Raw genomic sequence first — 21,926 nt, forward strand, 5'->3', positions numbered from 1 at the left:
TGAGGAATTTGGAATAATCTCTGGCAGCAATCCAGAATTCTACCTGCTTTGTTGGGTTATTGAGAAAAGCAACCATTCTGTTACTGCCTAGATCTCAAAGTCCGAATTAACAGTAATAGCTTACATTATTAAAAATGCTGTCACCAAACAACTCTTGATGATATTACCGAGGTGTGCTTCCTCTTTTTCATAGGGAAAACCTACCATTTAACAATAATAAGGAAGGAAGTCTTACACTATAGTAGAGTAGTAATTAGAGAATTAATGCTTTGCATTCACTTAATAATGCTATTGGAAAGTACATGTCTGCATATGTACATATATATTCATATTTATTAACACGTGCTAAAATCTGAAATAGCATTTCTGCAGGTTAATAGGAGTTTGGAGGTACCTATATAACTAAATAACTATAGCCCAACTTCAGGTGAAAGAGATAAAACCAGATTAAAATCTATCCTCAAAGATGGAAGTATGGAAATTTTAACATGCAGTGCTAAGTTTTAGAATTTAATTTTCTGCATTAAAAAAATTAAAATATAACCTTTCATCACTCTGACGATATTTGTCTTCATTTTCTTTATCTCCTTACATAAGACCTAATATTTTTAATGAAGAGCTAAAAGATTCAGCAGTTTTATAATTTAGGTAGGAAGCTTAGACTATATTCTCTTAGTCTAGAACCTTTCCCTTTACACCTCAGTTATCTTTCACCTGGCAAAACAAATATAATGGTATGATGCATGTAGTACCTCAAGTACCAGAGCATGTTAAAAATGTTTAGTAACCTCTCCAATGCATTAGCACTTCCCATATTAATTAAAAGACTTTTTTTCCAAAATCATCTCTATGGGATTAAACAGCATGTAGCTGACTAAAGCTTTACCCTTTCAAAACGAGATTAATTCACTGCTTGAGGGGATAAATAAAAGCAACTGAAGCCCCTCCAGATGAAGCAGAAAGGATTTCTTATTTGGTAACACTACTTGGTGACTATTAGAAAAACAAAAAGAAATACCTTATTCTCGTTTCATAAGGCTTAACAAATGGAGAGCCTCTCATAGTCTGAGTTTTGACAATGTGATCATCCAGTAACAGCTGAATATCATCCACAGATGACAAAATATAGCTTCCCGTGTCTCGATAGATATGGAGACTGAACTCCATTTCACCCCATTCAGAAATCATTTTCACTAAAGCCATCTCAAGTGAATGCTCTTTGCTGGCTGTTTCACTGATGGTCTCAAACTTTTCCAGGTATGGTTCAAGATTCATGTTAATATATGACAAGAGATTTGAGTCTTCAGAAGGAGACAGTGGTAAACCAACAATTTTTGACATCTCTTTCCAGTGCCTTTCTTGCAAACCAGGATTACAAATCACCTGGATTAGAGGAATATTGTGTTTGAATTCCTCTACTTTTGATCTAACCTGTCTTGTTATTGCTAATGCATTTGGAGAATTTTGGAAGGATTTTTCTAGTTTATACAGTCCCTGCCAGTAGCTTCCTACATCTGCTTCTACTTTGTCTGCATCCACTTCTGCAAATGATCCCTCTGTCCAGCCTTCATGTTTTCTGTTGAATTCAACAGCCATATCATAGAGACAAAGATATGGAGCAAGAGTATTCCGGATGCTTCTATGCTGAGGGAACTGAGATACTGGCCATCCAAAGGACTCTTCTTCTGAATTAAACTGATCCATCTGTTGAAATATAAATGAGGGGTGAAATACAAAGCTGTCTGTGATACCAGGTTGTTACAACAGGGATTAGGGAGGTTTTCTGGTGTCTTCAACAAGCTTCAAATTAAGTTTTGAGTTACTAAACCAGCAACTATAATTGCTGCCACTGACTGCAGTCAAAGCAAACTAACAGTAACAGCTCAGCATTCATGCTAGTCAATAGAGGAATATGCTTACAGATTAAAAATGGTACCTGGCTATTCCACTAGAATTTGCATTACCATGAAGGCTTTAACAGATGGGAGGTAATACTGAGCATCAGGAATTGCACTTCCAAGTACATAAAATTATAATTTCTACGCAAACCCATGTAAACTTAATTCACTCTTTCATTATGCAAAGTGCTGCCATATTAACGCAAGACCACATAGTAACAAATCACTGTGCTCAGTAAATTTGCAGTTTAAATCATAAAGCATGTATTTTATAACTGAATTAAGAATTATTTTGCCACATCTCAGTAACAGCAGTAATAAGCAAACTGATGATTCTGATAACACAAATATTAAAATTTATAATTTAGACTATTGGACTATATTCAACTATAACATGTACCTTTTCACCAGCAACATCCAATTTTGCATTTAATGCTTGAGCTTTCTTCAAATACTTGTCGAGTTCCTGAACATCTCCAAATGTGCTAAATTCTTCAACCTGCTTAGCGTAGCTTTCTAGTTCCTCAGCAAACTGCTGACAGTGCATCTAATTAAACATCAAGCAAACACAGACCCATTTTAAAAAAATCACAATAAATTCTGTAAAAAAAGGAATAACTATTCTGATTTGCTACAGTAGGACACTTTATACTTAAAGAATATCCAAGATATCCAACATATTTGCATGAGTATCTATTCCACTCAAATAACAGAATTTGCCCCGTCTCCTGCCGTTACCTATAGTTATTTATTGGGCTGACAGAGGGTTCTGTGTCATAGGATATAGTCGGCCATAAAAATTTCTACTTTCTGGGATCAGAAATGCAGGTAAAGTGTAACAGTTTAAAAAATAAAAACACATAAACCAGATCCAGATCAAGATGCACTTACGTTACAAAACTACCTTATTTGACATTATCCTAACAGCAAAATCACACTTACAAATAAATGCAAGATTTGTTCGGCAGTTTTCTGAGCTATCACAAAAATTTCATATCCTGCCACTGACTTTAAAGGGACTGCTTATACATGGCTTGATTTAAGCCATATGCCTTTAAAGGATGTATCTGAATTTTACTATGTCATATACAGACAACTTTCATCAACATTGCTGGGAGTTCTGTCACCAAATAGCTTCCAGAGTACAAAATGTAAGAAGATGTGGCTTCTCTTGCAGTACTCATGGATATGTGAAAAAGAAACGAGTGGCAAGCTGGAAAAATTAGTTAGTACCAAGAATAATACAAAACTATCTACTTCAAACTTCTTTTAAAAATATACGGGAAAACAAAAGTGGTTATTCAATCCATTACGCCATGTCCTATACACCATCCAAAATTAGGAGCTCAAGGACTTTTAAAATATTGTCATCACAAACCTTAAGCTCTCCTTGAAACTGCACAGTTTTTTCTTCAACTATCTTCCTGTGGTCTTCAAAGATAGCTGGCATTCGATCATGCCACTGAAAAACACTACTGTTCAGTCGAATGTCTGCTGGTGAAAAGCTGATGCAATCTACCAGGAAAACAATGTATTTTACAGCATCCGCTAATTTCTGCTCCAATTCAATTAAGTCACACGTTTGTATGTTCTTTACAGCGTCCTGGGGAATATAAATTAAAAATCAAGACTTTTTTATATCATTTAATGCCAAAATAATGCATGAAATAGTTAATAACTAAACTTTAAAAGCCAATTTTTTACAAGGAAAATTAAATAAATTTGAAAACACATGACCTGAAAAGGTGTTTATTCAGAACAGCATGGTATTAGCCATTTTAAAAGCATACAGATTTTTAATACAACTGCCCTACTAGCTATTTTATTGAATAAAACTCCAAAGAATGGGTGAAGCTGCATGCACAAAGGTTTGGAGTAATGGAAGCCAATCCAGACAGCCTGTTGTAAGTGCTGCAGGTTTGGGAAAGAAAACATTTTGCTACTGGCAAAAAATCAGTATAATAACCACAAGAGAAAAGAACGACACACTTCAGAAAGGGAAGTACCGCATGGCCCAATGTAAAATTAGGTCTTCCCTACCAGTAAGAATGTAAGGAATATAAGCATCCACTGTACTGCTCAGTATAATTAAAATAAAAATTACACTGTTCTTTCAGATCTCAAGAGATGGTAGTAAACGGCACTGACACACATAGTGTTCTGTATGGCACTCTTAGAACGACAACACAGACCAGTTTAAACTATAATCCTTTATGAAGCATCCTGAAACATTCTTAACAAGAGCTGTATTAGTAAAAATGTTGGCCAATTGGACAGATCAATAGTATACCAGTATATGTAAATATTACTTGATATTCATCAATTGAACATATAGAAAATTTTTAAATGATGACGACGTGACATCACTGGAAAGACTTTTTAGGTAGGGATAAATTGTCCAGCAAATCTACACTTTCGCTCTTGTAACAGCAGTTTCCATGCTTCAGAATATACTCATTGCTATAGATCAAGAGAATATTTGGCTAGTAAAAGAATCCCCAAAGACTATTAAAACTTTTCAGCAATCAGACGGAAAAACTATTAGAAGGGGTTTCACGCTGGTACAATTATTATATACTACCCATGATTACATGCAATTTGTTTATTCTCCAACACAAAATTATAGCATAGTGCCATACTCTCAGCACACAGTTCAACATCTAAAGATTTTACTTTTTACTTGAAAAAGTTACTTCAGTATATTCCATGATAAACTTTAAGCAAAAGTTCAAATCACTCGGACACAAATTTATCCAACCACTCAGAAACTCGATTTATTTTCAGCACATTTCTACATTCCACACATTTAATAGTGGGCACATACATCAGAACATTGCTGAACAGCAAGAGACTAAGTCACACTACCTTTCAAGTGCAAATATAAGTGCTTTGCTGATCTGAAGTTAGAATACATCAAAGAAACAGCAGGGTTTTGATTACAAAAGTAGTATTTGTAAGTGCGATGGGATTTTACAGTTATCAAACTGCAAACCCTACACCTGCTAAATTTTAAATCATCATTTAACAAAGGATGTAAAGGTAAAATTACTTAGTACAACTTGCCAATGAGTGTTTTTTAAAGTTTTCTCATGAAGAAATTAATTATTAAATACATACTAAAGTTCCATGCACCTCAGGTTTCAACTCTTTAATTAGTTTAGAATATTAGGAATGAATATTCGGAGTGTTCCACATGTAATTTAATTACTTGAATTTAATTTAGGAGAACTAAGGGGTATTCGCTGTTTGACTACGCTATCTGTTCAGAAGCCTGAAAAACACACAGTCTTAATTTAATTCTATTGGCATGTTGCCCGCACTACAGAAATAACTTGCTAGCCGGTTGCAATAGGCAGATGGGGATAGAAATACAACCATGCACTTATTTCGAGCTACCATTTACAAACACATTGCTTCCTGAAAATGAGTGAAAAAACTTCTAGGTAATATCTATATTACTAACTAAATATGTATATTGCTAACAGGCTCAATCACTGTTCCAGCCAGCCACACTGCTTGCTAGCATGCTCCCCCACAGGAATGGTCTCCAGTGCTCTTGATCACACATTCTTGCCAGCAAGGACTCTTTCAGCATGGACCCCCAACATATCTGTATTTATTTACAGGTATACACTCACACACTATAGTGAAAAGCTCACTTGTTCTACCAAGAAAGCAATGCATATATCATATATGATACATATATATATATATTATAAACACGTTTTAGCAAACATCACTTGAGAAACACCACTGAAAAACTGTAGTGGTTTCTCTTCATGAGCCAGATGCTTAGTTTTTACTGTACTAACATATTGTGTACACAAAAAAGCCTGCACAATAGAAATTAAATAAGGATTACATGAAGATTAAAGGAATACATTGAATATTAATTTTACAGAAATCTTTCTGCTTTCACTATTATTAATAATATATCTAATGAAAGCAATATGATCAAATGTGCTTTATCTAATACTTTGAGATTCAGAGATTCAAAGGTCTTGTTCTAAGTTCAGTTTATTTCAATATGTTTTAGTGGCTGTCATAATAAAAAAAAAAAACAAAAAAAAAACAAAAAAACCCTCAAAGATACACAGATCCAAATGGAAGAATTGCGTCATTGGCTGTGCTTAATAAATTGTGATCCCATCCACCAATTATGCAAACGCTTAATCTAGCAAATTTCTATCTTCCCTGCCGCCACTCAGTTGTTCTTGCAAACTAACTGGGAAGTGTTGCATTTTTAACAAATGCACTCAAACCCCACTAAAACAGCTCAGAAAATTGTGTTACCAAGCTTTTAAAGTGTACAGATATGGGGGGTGGAGGAGCGGCACAGTTTTCAGCAACAAAATCACATAACAATGGAAGCATTTTCAAACATCTATTTTCAAAATTCTCTCTCCAAAGCAGGATTTTCTTTTGAAAAGCAGTTCATTTCTCACTCATTCTGAAAGATGTCACCTGCACCCCGAATGACAGATTGTCATTATTTTACCAAAATATCTGCAAGGTAACATGTTACTGACAGCCACTTGCCAGTAGGTCAGCAAAATCAGGAACACTTGTATTCCGTTAAAGAAAAATACATAACTCATCTTTAAGTGGCTCAGAAAAAGGTAGTTCTTCATGTATGTCATTACTGAAACAGAATCTAGCAAATACCATAAACTGACACATAATAAACCCCTGTACTTTCACCCAGCTGTACAGCAGATCTCCACACTGCATAACTTGTTCAAATACTTGTTTCTACAAATCTTCATCAATGTTTTCTATGTGCCTTCCAACAGAAATGCACTTGAGTTTGTCACCATACTGTTTTTCATGTATTATTTCAGCTATTCAGATAGCAAGAAGAACAAATGCTTCCCCAGTGGTATGTACTTTTTTCTCTCACCATAGAGTAAAAAGAGGCTTCTGAGTCTTCTAGCACGGATGGTTACATTTTCTAGAGTACTGAATTAAGTATAGCACGACTTGAAACATCACTGAAAAACTGTAGAGGTTTCTTTTCATGAGCCAGATGCTTAGTTTTTACATGTTTTGCTAAGTGTGATGATTTCATGCTATCATTAACCAATATCTCAAGGCACAAGAGACATTTTAGGCAAAGTTCATCATTAACAATAGTAAATGTGAACTCATACTTCAAATACTCTTGCTGATAATTCCAATTTGGTTTGGGGTTTTTTTTTGCCAACCAGTCAAATCTGATTAGAACCATCATTTTTACTTTGTAATGTGGACAATGCAGGGCTCGTATTAGGGATAGAAGCATCAGCTCTGACACTTTCTCGATCACTTGTGCTCACATTATCAGTATTATCTTCAACCTACAGTTTCTTTGAGGGCATTTTACTGTGAGGGTGATGAGGCACAGGAACAGGTTGCCTGGAGAAGCTGTGGCTGCCCCATCCCTAGAAGTTCAAGGCCAGGCTGGATGGGGCTTTGAACAACCTGATCTAGCAGGAGGCGTCCCTGCCCTTGGCAGGAGGGTTGGAACTAGATGACCTCTGAGGTCCCTTCCAACCCAAACCATTCTATGATTCTATAATGATCTTTTTAAGCCAGTTGCCCATTTTGTGAGAGTTAGGTTAATTAAAACTAGGTAACATAACCCACAAATCTATTTAACTGGGCAGGCAAACTGCAATATATGGTAATACATTGACAGCAAGTGAAGAACTGAGGGTGCCACTGTGAATCCCCTTTCGCTGTGGAACACCCACTCTTTCTTCAGGAAATCTCACATATGTACGTGACACAGGACCCCCTGACACATAGATGAGATCAAATATTGGTAAAGCTCAATTTCTTTCTCACTTTTTTTTTAGATAAGAAGTAAATACTATTAGGTCATATACTTCAATGGATCACCTTGTGCACCCTCTGGGCTGCACACCCCCTACTTTGAAGACAGCCACCCTACAGGGCTTTGGTCCATGCTAAATGGCACTCTTGCCAATAATGCAAGAGTGACAGCACAGACAGTGAACTACTCCAAATTGGCAGTCTGATCACAGCCATGGTGTTTTGGTGGGGAAAAACTAGTTTAACTGTTATGTATAAGGGCCAGGATATGACATTCAGCCTCATGGCCAAAGACCTGTCCTTTTTTATTTTGCAATAAAACACACAGTGACACCAATGACTTTAACAAGGCCAGAATCATACCTGTAAAGGGGGTAACCTGCGTATCTTAACTGCTTAAGGCCAGAGCAAAAGTATTAGTAGCTACTTGTACCTTGGACTCATGAAAAAAGAAGAGTACCTTAAGCTCCATTAGTTCCTGCGTGTTAGCCGGAAGAGAAAGGGCTTTTTCTGATATTCTCTCATACTCATCACACAGTCTGAAAAATACATCAAAAAACAGTTTGGCACTTGTGTTTTGTTTTAATCATCCTTGGACCAATCACATACATTTATAACAGCAGAAACAAGATCAACACATCCTTTGAAAATTAAAAAGATTCAACAGTGTAAACAAAATTAAATGCATTTCAATAGACATTTTCCGTTTGGGAGTTACCTCATATTTATGTCTTGAAGATCATCAAGCATTTTGGAAATCACTTTTTCACGAATATTTTCTGCTCGCCTTCCCAAAGTATTTATTAAATCATCACAATGCAATTCAAACAATCCTAGACGGAGGCGCTGCAATACAAATACAACAGGTGTCAGAACACTGAAGAGCTTTTACCTATTTTCTCTCACTGTCATAAGCAGAATGCCAGGGATCTCATCTAGTAATTTAGTTAAACCATAAAATACTTTTCAAACTTTCAAGTGAAGAAGGGAAAGAAAAAGCCACAGTTGCAAGTAACTGTTCTGTATTTGTACATCAAACTTCACCTAAATCTTACCTCTATTGCTTTTGACATTAACAAGAAAAATCTAATTCCTCAAAAATGAAGGGCATCTACATAAATGAAGGGCAGGGAATGTTGTCTGGTGAAATTACAGTTTGAGATACATCTAAAATATGGTAATCTTGTGTTACTGTTAGAGGCACATGACATTCCTTAGGATTAAAAAGGGACTCTACCTCCCAGTGGGTCCCTGCATCCAATGGTTTCTTTGACTAGTGGGCAAGTAACCTTTACTTCAACACACAGACGCCCTCATGACAGGCCTGTAAGTACTAGTTTCTCCAGAAGTGAGGTTTGCACTTGTCCTGGGTTCAGCAGTAGCAGGCATTTTTCTCCTTCTTAGTAGCTGGTGCAGCACTGTGTTTTTGACTTTGGGCCTGGGAACAACACTGATAACACCGATGTTTTTAGTTGTCGCTCAGTGATGTTTACTCTGACCAAGGACTTTGTGAGTCTCATGCTCTGCCAGGGAGGAGGGGAAGCTGGGAGGAAGCAGACAGGTCACCTGACCCAAACTAGCCAAATGGGTATTCCATACCACAGCACATCATGCCCAGGATGTAAACTGGGCGTCACCTGGAAGGGCTAGTTCACTGCCGGGTTGGGCTAATTATCGGTCAGCAGGTGGTGAGCAGTGGTATTCTCTTCCCTTGTTATTTCCTTTATCATTATTATTATTGGTGGTAGCAGTAGTGATTTATGTTATACCTTAGTTACTAAACTGTTCTTATCTCAACCCATGGGAGTTACATTCTTTCGATTCTCCTCCCTATCCCTCCAGGAGCTGGGCGGGGAGGAAGGGGGGAGAGTGAGCGAGCGAAACTGCACGGCTGACTGAGTTTAAACCACGACAGCACTGAGTGTTACAAGAGAAACAATGTAAGGAAAACGACTTTAGCCTTTCGAGTTCTTTTTCAGAATGGATGCACAAAGAATTCTTACCACAGAATATCCTTACAGGGACAAAAAAAAATGTGTGGTTCATCTTAAAGATCCTCTCTCTGCCTTAGACGCTTGGAAGGAATTTGTAGGTGGCTGGACCCACACTTTATCTTACTCCTTAGCATCTAAGAGGAACATACTCTGAATGCCTTCAGAAGCCCCAAAACAATTTCTAGCAAAAATAACTCTTGTTTAATATGACAAATACGCCCCAGAAATGCTAAAAAAAAAATATTCTATTTCACTTTAATTATCTCACAGACAATTATCAGCACCTTTGATGACATTCATAAGCACAAAATCAACATTCAAATTATATGCATTTTTCTCTTTTTGAACATTTTTATCATTTACCTTCCCAGAAGTACATTTTATTTCCTCTGCAAGTTTCTGGTACTTTATAATTTCCGTTTTCATTTCTTCAAAGGTATATTCCCCCGACAGGAATTGATCAATATCTCGTTCAGCTTGTTTGTTTATTAGGAAGCTGTACTTATCATATAGCTTGAGATGTTCCACAGGTGCAGCACTCTCTTTGATAATTTCTTCTCTGATCCTTTTCTTATACTCATCCAAGATCTCATCCAGGATAATGGGCTTCAAGACAGTTGATGAAAACTCACCTTTTGGCTTTGAAAAAAAAAACACAAAAGCATTTTCAAATTACAGTTATGTCTGTAGCTCACTTATGTCATGGAAGTTAAACATAGACAGAAAAAAATCAACTGTTACTTAAAATCTTTCTAATTAGAGTCCAACTATAAGCCTAATTTTGTAGATACAGCTATTTACAGTCTACTGCCATACTTTTTCTTTAAGTCTTAACTTACAGATGTTTGCCTCCAAAAAATAAGAAATCAAAGCTGCTACTTGCAGAAATTCATTCTTATTTATTTACCCAAAATAATTCCATCGACAATTTTAAATTTAATCTACATGGACTTTATTCTTCCTGAATCACAAGCACAGCTTCAATTTCGCTATCAACTGATAAATCTACAACATTACTAATTCTGAAAACACTTTCCTGCAGACCTCCAGAAGATCTAGAGCCTTGCTCTCGTACATTTAGACATGCTTGGGATGTTCCATTTGTCTTTTCACAGGTTACTGGTTAGTGCTTTTATAAAGCATAGGATACTACTCAGGTTTTTGCCTGGTCATGTGTTCAAGCATATTAACAAAAATGGTGAGAGTTAGTTATTTAAAAATCAAGTTGGTGCTAAACAGAAAGGACAACAGAATGTCCAAATTATGTTCCTTCAGGAAAAAGAAACATTCACCTCCCACAGCTCTCTGGGAAATGATTAAGATCCAGCATAGGGCATTACTTTCACTCTCCACCACGAAAACTAAGACTGCTATACTGAAAATAACACACAATCCTAAAAGAAGTAGATACATTATCATCACTATTATTTCACAATATGTTTTTACTTAACTTGGATTGTTTCCTGTTTGAATTATCATTTTAACCTGGCTGAATGCATAAACCAACTAAAATATCAACAGCTTAAAAATTATAGTTTATTATCTGTAAGGATAATCTGCTCAAAAGTTCCCATATTTAAAAGACATCATCCTTTCCAGTACCAAAATAGAAGGCATTTTCGAGAATACTGCAGAAATATGTTTAAAATTTAAATACATCCATTTTGTTTGTAGTACGTTTGTAGCAGCTGCTGCAGACAATAGCTCATAGGGGAAAATAGCATTCATGGCTTTTTATTTGTTAGAGAACACTTATTAGGCTTTTTATTAATAAAATTAAGATTATTTCAGATTGTTCCAAATATCCTGAAAGAGTATTGTAATATCACTATGCAAGTTCTGACAGTAGGGCTATTCAATAAAATACCTAGGAACTAAATGCACCAACAATATAATGATAAAACAAAACTCATGAGTATTGTAACTTCTTACCCACTTAGAAAATAACTTGGTCTCAATTCTTGGTATATCACTGACAGCTTGAATCATAATAGTGTAAATATTAAGTAATGTATCCTCATAGTCACAAAAGTCAGGTTCAAATTTTATATTGTCATTCTGAAGGACTGGCTTCAGGATTAAACCTGGCTGTTTGTAGGCTTGGAATGATTTCTAAAACACACACACACACACGCACACACACACACACACACACAAAACAACAAGAAAGAAAGAAAATTATTAGTTAACCTAACTCATGCAGGAAAACTCAAAGGATCATTAAGAATTACTCCAGCATATGCATTTCAAATTGCCAGGCTTTTAACTGCAAATGACATTCTGTAATTGTAAGAAAAATACCCATGCAAGTAAGAAATATGTCTCTGATGCAATTCACATAATCTTATGTTCACATTATTTTTAGTAGGCACTAGAGGCATCCCCTATATGCTAGCCAACAACTGTTATAAACTGGTTTGCGTAGACTGAGACACAGTAGCTTGACAGCAGTAGCCCTCACAAAGGTAGCAATATATAAAATTATTACATGTACAGCAGTACATGTATTCATCATTTGGTGCAGTCACTATGAAACTACTAATAAGAACGTGTTATATCCAATCATACTTGTTTATCAAGAATCTGATCCACAAAACTGAGTATTATGAGGTTTATATTTGTAGTATGGATTCCCATGTATTCCAGTATGAAAATTTGCATAGGCTTTTGTCCTTGGTGGTATGTTTTGATTTTCTATCGTATCTTTAATCTGATTCAGGCATCTCTTAACTTTCCTGTACCTGCTAATATATTCTAACTACATAAAAAATTAGCAAACATGAGGAAACATTTTATCACTACTAGGTAGCATAGGATCATCATTGGGAAGGATAACAAAATATGTACTGAGAAATAATAATAGCAGAAAATAGTACTGTATACAGCAAAGTTCACTTATCTCAGAAGTATTAAAAACAACTACAAGGGAGTAGGAATAAAAAAGTAAATACCCTGCCTCCACAATGTGAGTCCTTACTTATATTCTCTGCATATTGTTTCATCAGTATTATTTGGAGCCAGAGTTCTGTGGATATTTGATGGCAAGTCTGTATTAACAAAAAGCTGAACAAAGACCCAGTTGCACTCCGAGACATCAAATATCAACAAAAAATATTTACCCCTACAACAGAAGTTACGTGACTGCAAAAGAGAAACTTCTTTTGCTTGCCTTTCCCCAAGAACTAGATTGCCAATGCACGCAGCAGACACCTACTAGTAGAAGAGAGGATAAGACTTCTCTGCAGATGGGTTATTACAGAGAGACCACTTACACAAGATGCAAACAGCCTTCATATTAATGGATTTCTACTGTATGTCTGACTGCAATATATTCTTGAGGATATCAGATTTAAAATATGCTGATATTTCCCTTCTTATATGAGGAAAAAAAAAGTTATTTTAACTCTACTTACTAAAAATGCATTCCTAAAATATTACTTTTTTTCCAGAAAGCACATGCCACTAAAGTTTATACTTACTTTTCTATTGTTTTTCCAAGAGAAGCAAAATAAAGAGGAAACAAACTGTATGTATATGGATAAACAATGCTGCTAGTATTCATACGAAAGACTACTTACTGCAGGTTGAGCAATTAAATCTGTAAAGTCTTGAATTGAATGTAAAAGTAAATGTTGTAGTTGACGAGTCATTAATGTGGCAGCAGAACCGAAGAAAGACTCTAATTTCCTGGTGCTGGCATCGCTGGGTACTTGTTTGCGTTTATTTCCCTGGTAAAAGATTTTCTGCACTTCTGGAAGCCAACTTAAAAAAATACAATATCTTTAAGTTTTTCAAGTGATGAGCATTAATTAATCTTTTAAGTTAATTGCTTATATTACATGCAGTCAAAAGGGAAAACTTATATGGGAAACCATATAACGCAAGTATGTCATATGGTAGTATCTTTGAAATCTACAGAATCATGTGTCTGAAAATGTTATCTATTATTATGGAACCATATTTAAAATAAAAGGTAGTATGATAGTCAAGTTTGCTATCTTGCTTTGGTCTCTTATTTATCAGGCAAGAAAGGCTTTGCAGGCAGCACGCTTAAGTGCCAGGGTTACACAGTTCATTACGCAGCCTTGCAACCTCAGTAGCTGTTAAGATACGAACGCAATCCAAAGGGAATTCTGCCCACTTGCCCTTAACAAAAATGAAATTGGCTCTGGTATTGCTGGGAAATAGGAAGAAAGCACAGAAGTGCACAGCTTTCAGTTATTAGCAGAAAGCTAATCTTTAGAGCCAGGAAGAAATACACCTGAAAACAGTAAAAGCAATACGTAACAAAATCATGGGCAAGCATGGAAATAAAAACCTTCAAGGCTAATAGCATGAAAAACAGCTTATTTGAGACTATAGTGGTCTCAACTTTTATTTAATTAAAACCTGAGTAAAAATGCAATAACATATAACTGCAGGAATCAAGCATTATTGATTAAAGATCAGAGGCATACAAGCAATGCCTGGTCTGGTAGAGGGTGTCCCCACCTGTGGCAGGGGGGAGTTGGGGCTAGATAAGCTTTAAGGTCCCTTCCAACCCAAACCACTCATTGATTCTAAGAAAAGGGTATGAAATTCCAGCAGTCTGTGCTTGCAGAGCCTGGGGTGAGCTCAGCACTGCTGGATGTGTGGCTGGGAGCCCAAGGCAATTGCCTGACTTCAGCATCTGGGAAGGTTTTAAGAAGTGACCATGGAACTTGGTAAACGTGCTGTGGGTTTCTGGGGTTCCTCCCAGCCCATCATTACTTGAAACATAAAATTTGTACTCTGGTTGGACCTGATGATCTTAAAGGTCTTTGCCAACCTAGTTGATCTGTATTTCTGTGAATGCAGTCTGGCCACAAACATCAAAAAAAGACCTAGCAATTTTGATACTTTATTTGAAAACTTAACTGCAGCATACTGAGCGCACTACCAAGAAAACTGCCTTTTGTCTTTTAAAACATCTTGGACTGAACAAACAAAAGTTATGGGTGAGGCACTAGAATGGGGTGCCCAGGGAAGTTGTGAATGTTCATTCCCTGGCAGAGTCCAAGGCCAGGTTGGGTAGAATCCTGGGTGGCATGGTTTAGTGTGAGGTGTCCCTGCCAATGGCAGGGGGTTTGGAACTAGATGATCTTACGGTCCTTTCCAACCCTAACTATTCTGTGAAATCATTAGTAGTAGCAACATTTTATTTTCTCACTTATCGAGCACAAATCGGTCCAAAAAACAAAAGCTTTTGTCATAACAGGCTGAAATACGTTGTGTCGCTGATCTCTAAGAAGTGAGCAAAATACATGCCACCAAAAGTTAGAATAAGGAAAGTGCACAAATTGTGATACCATGTTCAACATTCACACAACAGCTTTTGTTCGAAGGCCTCAAAGAATTTCACAACACTACAACTCATTTTTCAATATGTATGACTAAAATGGGACATTTCTTCTCCCTCCAGAAAATTCAGAGTTTCAGAAACAGCTGAAGGAAAAGGTAAATCTTTAATTCTAACTTAAAAAATACGGATACACCGGATCATACTTCTTAGACAGAATCGCTCTGGCTTTTCCAATTTCCTTCACGATTTTATTCTGGAATCCTGAGAGGTCCTCAGCTTCTGGTTGATTGTGAAATATTTGTGTATCAAGAAGGCGGAAATTTCTGAAACAATGTAACGTGAATACTTCAGGAGCATATTCACTCTAACTTGGTTTTTAATCTTTTCTTTTCTTCCATAAAACCCTCTTCATATTTCACAAAGCTTAAAGGATTTTTAAACATAAACACTTAAAAATAATGTTCACTTCGGAAATTAGCATTTATTGCTTCAGACCAACCACACAAAAGCACTGCAGTACTGCCTGTATGTATGGTCTTAAATTGAAGTCGTAATTATTACATTTGAGCATATTAATAACTATTTTCAGAGTCAGAATTTGCGTATATATTATATAGCATTCCTTTCTGGGACTGGATGGCTTCTTACAAATACTGCAAAACAACACAAATAAATGACCACCTAAACCTAGCTTAAAAATCATTTTCAGGTTTTAGATTTTTTTAAAGACATTGGCTAAATTTTGTCTCCTACTCAGCAGATACAACAAAAATAGAACAAAACCCCCAAGACAAACAAAGAAAAAAAAACCAAACCAACCAACAAACCCAACCCAACCCAACCCAAAACCCCTCTCCCTGCAACCTGTTCTGGCTCCTGGCCTGGACAGGTCAGTTCATTCTCTTTTGTTTCATCAGTCAAGAAAGAAGCAAGCAGTTTGGTCTACTCTGGAAGCAGAAAACAATAGCCCATCTAATGCCTTTTGCCCTTGCTAACCAGATAAGAGAGGGGAAAAAAAAAACAAACAACAAATGTATGTGCCCCCCTAGGCAAGATAGCAACCCTTCTCTTGCGAGAGAGACTGTTTTGAATGTTCCTGACCTGAGAAAGACCAAGTTCTAAAGAAAATTAAATATGAAATGGCTAAACTATTCAACTTTCACGTGTAGCTTCTTGCTTAAAACTGCCTAGATACCAAAGGAAATGAAGATAATAAAGCCTTCCATGTGGTTTCTGGGGAAGTACAGATAGGAAACTTGATCACTACTGAGGAACAGTTCACAGAAATTATTCACAGAATAAAGTTAGAGAGACCACAGAACACATTTGGGATAATGGCTTTTGAACAAAGCCATCAGAACTATGATCAGATGCATATATTGTAGCAGTGCAAAATTCAATAGGGCAAACTGGAAATCTTAAGATACCACCATCCTTTATTTCCCTGTACAGATTCTGAAATCACTGAGCAGCTGAAACCTAAGAGATGTAGTTAACACTTACTTAAATGACGTCTCCCATAAGTTCAGAACAGCAAGCATTGTAGGATTTATTGCATGCAAATTTGCCTTCATGTAACTGCATGCTGACAAGAAAGACTTGTTCCAAGGCTTTGGCACTACTGCTATTCTAAAAAAAAGAAATAGAAAATCAACCACAAAGTCATCAAGATACAGTAAGATGAATGTAGATGTGCAAAGAACCAAAATATATATACATTTGTTTTAAGATAATTGTTCTGCATCCCAGAAAGAACAAAATTCAGGAAATAAATCTAGCTTTCTCCTCATTATCCAGACACCAAAAAAAAGTCTTCAAAAATTGACCAGTGTATGATAAAGAATAATATGAGAGAAATATTGGCCAGATCCTAACAAATCTGCAGCCTATTCATGGTGCCTTATATTTAGGATGTAAGAAAATCGTTATACATACATAATGTGTATAGTCAATAAATTTTTCTACAATAAGTTGTATCTGCTTATGCTTATCACATCAAATCTACAAAAGCTCATAAACTCAGTCTGCTCTCAAATTTTTTAAAACATCAAGCTATTTGGTGGAGGTCTTTTATATACTCATAGCCTTTATTTGCTTTAAAAACAAGCGTCAACTTCTACAGGCAGTCTGATTTTACTACTAAAATACTAAGGATTCCAACTTAAGTAGTATACATTGCAATCTTTAGGTTGCAAGGGAAAAGCAAAAACACTCCCGACAACTTCGTCATATATTTATAACACTGTTGTTCTCATTTCCTTAATGAACTCCTATTAAAGAAAATGGTAATTCCAATATCAAACTTTCATCCATTTCTCAGTGAATCTGCATTGTATAATAAACAGAATTAGCAGTCACAGGAAGTTAAAAAGTTTTTCCACATGTATCCTATGTATTTCTTTAGAAGAAAATTTCATATTTCAAATACAGTTAATGGAATTAAACTGTTACCAATTATTATCCTACTAGAGGAATTTTGTAGGTTTGGATTTGCATCTAAACGCAAGACATAAGCCCATATACCAACTATTGTGATGTCCTACACAGTTCCTAGAGGATACAGAAGATCTACAAAGAATCCGATGTTCAAGGTGTATCTTTTACTCAGGGGATACAATAACAAAAATAAGTTCCTACTTTTCTCTTTAAGATGTAAATTGCTTAAGTAACAACTGTCACAGCCATCCCTTTTACTGTAATCTAACCTAATTTACCATTTGATATCTAAAAGCATCTACCTCAAACCACAGGGCAGAAATTGTTTACAATAAAACTACTCAATACAAAGCCTGATTAATATTGGTGGAAATGTTTTGTTTCTGCATGATTTGTAAGATTTGATTCCTCTACAACGCAAACATATTGCACCATTTTTGGCTACACTTATGAATGAGGTACCTCTTCACCTTCACATCTCAGGAAGAATTAAAGTATGCTCTAGGAAAGTTAATTCTTGGTAGGCTGATTCACACTGGACAGATGTATGATCCTGGGAGTAGCACTACACTTGCTTTCAGTAGACTGCTGACTTTTTAAGACAAGCATAAATGGGACTGAAATACTCCACTACTCCAAACTGGAAGTTGCTACACACTGGAAAACCCAACGTCTATCACTGTTTACACTTCATATTGCTGAATTGTTCTGAGGAACAAGTCAGTCTATATTTATTACATTCTTAAATCTCTGTATATACTGAGCCAAGCCATCACAATCTGTAAACAAGATAGAGCTTCAGTGAAATCTGTGTAAACATGACATTCTTCCATAGATTACAACAGCTGAGACATAAGCATTTGGCCACGTAGACCAATGCTGCGGAGTTAATTGTTAGACTTTTTACCAGTTAAGTACTGCTAAACAAAACTAACTCCAAAGACCTTTCAAGATAAACACGTATTTTACAGGGATTTTCCAAAGACGCTGTATAATGATATTATCTGAATTTACACAATGAATAACTAAGCCTTATTTACAGCTGACACTGACTACTGAGTATGAAGACTGTTCATTATACATGCTATTCTACCCCACTCTTCTGCAGTTAGTGTTTTCCAATAAATGTATTTTCTTACTGTGCACAATGAGGGAGATCATCTTTCTTGTCTTCATCTTTTTCCCTGGTGTCTCTTAAAACAAAATCAACTGAAAAAAAGTATTAAAAAAAAAGGGGGGTGAGGGTGGAGGAGGAAAAAAAAGAAAAGTCAAAATAAGCTCAGCAAATAGAATCATAGAATCATTTAGGCTGGAAAAGACCCTTAAGATCATAGGGTCCAACCATTAACCTAGCACTGCCAAGTCCTTTTTGGTGAAGAGAATGATAGCAACCTCGCTACAGCCTCCTTTCAGGTAGTTGCAGAGAGCAGTAAGGATTCCCCTGAGCCTCCTTTTCTCCAGGCTAAACAACCCCAACCCGAGTTCCCTCAGCTGCTCCTCACAGGACTTGTTCTCTAGACCCTTCACCAGCTTGATTGTTCCTCTTTGGACATGCTCCAGCACCTTAATGTCCCAACCAAAGCACTCAAACACATAACTCATTGAAATGAATGGTTTTACCTAAATATACATGAAAAGGGATTTAGGAGAAAGCATTATTAATAACATAATGCTTTTAAAAACTATTGACAGATCAATAATAACGAATATTATTATCTTTTGTTATAACAAACATAAGAAAACATGAGTATTCTTTTTATTAAAATGTGCCTCTAACATCCAGGAGAACACTTAGATGTAACAATTCCACAATGGCAGCTCTCAGCAGCAAACACCACTCTATGAACACACTTTAATACTAGCAACTTAGGAGAAAATGCAAGTAAACTTCTGGAAATCTACCTATAGCCTTTTTTACACTCAGAAGATAATCTTCTTTTATTTCATCAGTCAGTGAACATATACTTTCACTGTGTACTTTCAGGTGTTGCGGAATTAAAGCTAAGATATGGTCTATCCATGACTGATCTACTGGGGACACATTTGCTGTATCAATTCCATGGCGAATGTAGTAGTAGTATTTCTGCAGGATAGAAGAGTAAGATGTATCAGTTAAGTCAAGTATTAGACAGTCATTGCTACTACGGGCTTAACTAGAGATACGGGCTTATTTAGTAAAAAAAAAAAAAAAAAAAGTAATTATGTTTAAAATTACATCATTAAATCTGATCTCAATACCTTCATCAGCCTGTCAAACACTAGTGGGTAGAATAATGATAAAAAGCCCCAAGATAGAAAAACAGGGTATAGTGGCATAAGCCCCATTTCATTTCTCTGATAAGAGCAAAATAACAAAAATTTTATTGAAGAATGGACATAACTCATAGAAATCTGGCTTCTGTTTGGGTTTTCCTTTTACAATTCTATAACTCTGATGAGATGCCTCTCCTTTGCACTGCCCGAGTACCAACCTTTTCTTTAAATAGATTTCCAATATGTATTCATCTACCTCATAATTCCAGTGCTGCCATTATTATTCATTAGCTCTGGGGCTGGTCCATATATTCAAAATGCAAGCCATACATTCTGGTGAGTTTTGTTTGGATATGCAACATACAGCTCAGAATATGAATGTATAATACAAATAAGTACATTTGCTTGTATGCCAGCATTTAAAGGCATGCGAAATGTGATGAACAAAAAACCTCAGAGCACTAAAGGAAACCCAGATGAAAAAATGAAGAATGGACTACCAACTGGAAGCTTACCAACATTAATCTATTTCAATCCATTTATCCCAAAACGGACTTGGTCTATCTTAAAGATACATAAACTACAAAATTGTGTATACAATCATGTCACAGAAGGTATTTTAAACCAGAATGAGAATGAAGAACATCCCAGCCTTTAGATAAGGGTAACCCAAAGAGAATTGCTCAATTGCTCAAAGCAGTGCACCCTCCCTTGCAAGTTATTCTCGCCTTCAGCAAGGGTAGAAAAGATTCATTTAATACTTCCTGACATCAGTTATCCTCCAGTTGTTATTCCATTCTGAAATTCTTTGATTCATCCATACATTCCTAATGCTCCATTCTCAGCAATAACACTATAAATGGTACATGGTGTGAAACTAATAGTACAAGAATATATCACTGTCAGTCATCTCTCATTGTATCAACCATCTTGTCAAAATTTACAATAAGTGACTGGCACTGCATTTCATTTAATACTCTAGAAAAATGTCTTTAGCTACCAAAATGTCCTTCTCTATTGGTGTAGAAGAATCTGCTTCTGAAGGCTGGGTTCCATCAGGGGACAGAAGCTGTTCTTCAGGAAGGTCTTGGTGCCTGAGACAAAAAAAAAACCCAAACAATAAAATAAAGAATATGCATCACATTCTTCAGACATGTTTTACTGATGTAAGTAACATATAGTCATTCTACATGTCAGTTGTGAACAAACTGAACAAAAAAGGGAACTGGCAAAACTTGACAATGAGCATATGACATTCTGATTCAAAAAGAACACTGATGCATGTGACCAAGTTTGTATTTTCCCTGCTAAGGTAGCTTTTAAAATTGGTGATATAGTTCATGCTCATATACATACTTCTTGGTTCATCTATCAAAAGGGAAAAACACATTATTCAAAGATAAGGGAACTCACAATATAAAGTCAACAAGTGCACTTCTGAATCGTTCTTGTTGTTTTTTCAGACGGCTGGTGCTCTGCAGTGTAGAAGCTGATGTTCCAGCACCTCCTTTATTACCTGTAGAATCCTGTATCTTCTGTCTCTTGGGTCTCACACCCAAATATTCTTGCAGAAAACAAGTTTTGAAATTAAATTTTAAAAAAAAGGTTCAAATGCACCACACGTATGTTTATGTTTCCAAGAGGTTTTGTTTATTAGTACTAAAAATATTAAGCTTACCAGATGAACACTGATTTTTTACAGTAAACTCATCTGACTCATCATCTTTCTGCTCTCTGCTCAGACAGAATGAAGGACAAGTCTGCTGCCACAGTGTTTTACACCTTATCTGGAATGAGTATTTTATATTTTAGTTTTTTGTAAGTGCTACTTATATACACTTCAAGACTTCTTCAATACAGCAAATCAATGATACTGTAGCCTAATACATAGCAGGAATAAGCCAGCATAAAAACTGTCCAATAAACTAATAATAAGTTGCTCTCCAATTCAAAATATTCAGACTATGGATAAAAGCATATTAAACTTATATATGATATTTGTAAACCTTCTAGTTATATGCCTTAAGTATTTTCAAACTGGGTCAAATACTGCACTTTCAGTGTTTTCCAAGTACTGAAATACCAACAATGATCCATATACAGATATAACAAAAATACATAGTGCAGAGCCAGAATATACACCTCAGCATATATCTGAATGACAACTATGGTCTTCATAAAATCATGCTGTGAAGTATACTTGACATGAAA

The 21,926-nt window shown here is 36.0% G+C and overlaps 1 protein-coding gene across 3 annotated transcripts in view; it reads right to left on the minus strand.

The window, feature by feature from the left end:
- The window catches only part of DNAH7 (dynein axonemal heavy chain 7), a 115,628-nt gene that overhangs the window by 90,183 nt on the left and 3,519 nt on the right, over positions 1-21,926 (minus strand). For 2 of the 3 annotated variants that reach the window (XM_062619643.1, XM_062619642.1), the window contains exons 3-17: positions 21,394-21,502; positions 21,129-21,279; positions 20,716-20,809; positions 19,365-19,545; positions 18,602-18,671; positions 16,530-16,655; positions 15,230-15,349; positions 13,285-13,468; positions 11,639-11,818; positions 10,070-10,345; positions 8,431-8,558; positions 8,173-8,251; positions 3,277-3,501; positions 2,299-2,445; positions 1,019-1,704 (exon numbers count right to left, since the gene is read on the minus strand). In XM_062619643.1, the coding sequence (XP_062475627.1) occupies positions 1,019-1,704; positions 2,299-2,445; positions 3,277-3,501; positions 8,173-8,251; positions 8,431-8,558; positions 10,070-10,345; positions 11,639-11,818; positions 13,285-13,468; positions 15,230-15,349; positions 16,530-16,655; positions 18,602-18,671; positions 19,365-19,545; positions 20,716-20,809; positions 21,129-21,279; positions 21,394-21,502 (2,756 nt within the window). Of the gene's footprint in view, positions 1-1,018; positions 1,705-2,298; positions 2,446-3,276; positions 3,502-8,172; positions 8,252-8,430; positions 8,559-10,069; positions 10,346-11,638; positions 11,819-13,284; positions 13,469-15,229; positions 15,350-16,529; positions 16,656-18,601; positions 18,672-19,364; positions 19,546-20,715; positions 20,810-21,128; positions 21,280-21,393; positions 21,503-21,926 lie in introns of those variants that run through there. The other variant, XM_062619644.1, reaches the window with a different exon arrangement.

This window comes from Pezoporus occidentalis, unplaced genomic scaffold, assembly GCF_034315485.1.
Source record: "Pezoporus occidentalis ecotype Australia unplaced genomic scaffold, CSIRO_AGI_Poc_V1 ctg213, whole genome shotgun sequence".
Lineage (NCBI taxonomy): Eukaryota > Metazoa > Chordata > Aves > Psittaciformes > Psittacidae > Pezoporus > Pezoporus occidentalis.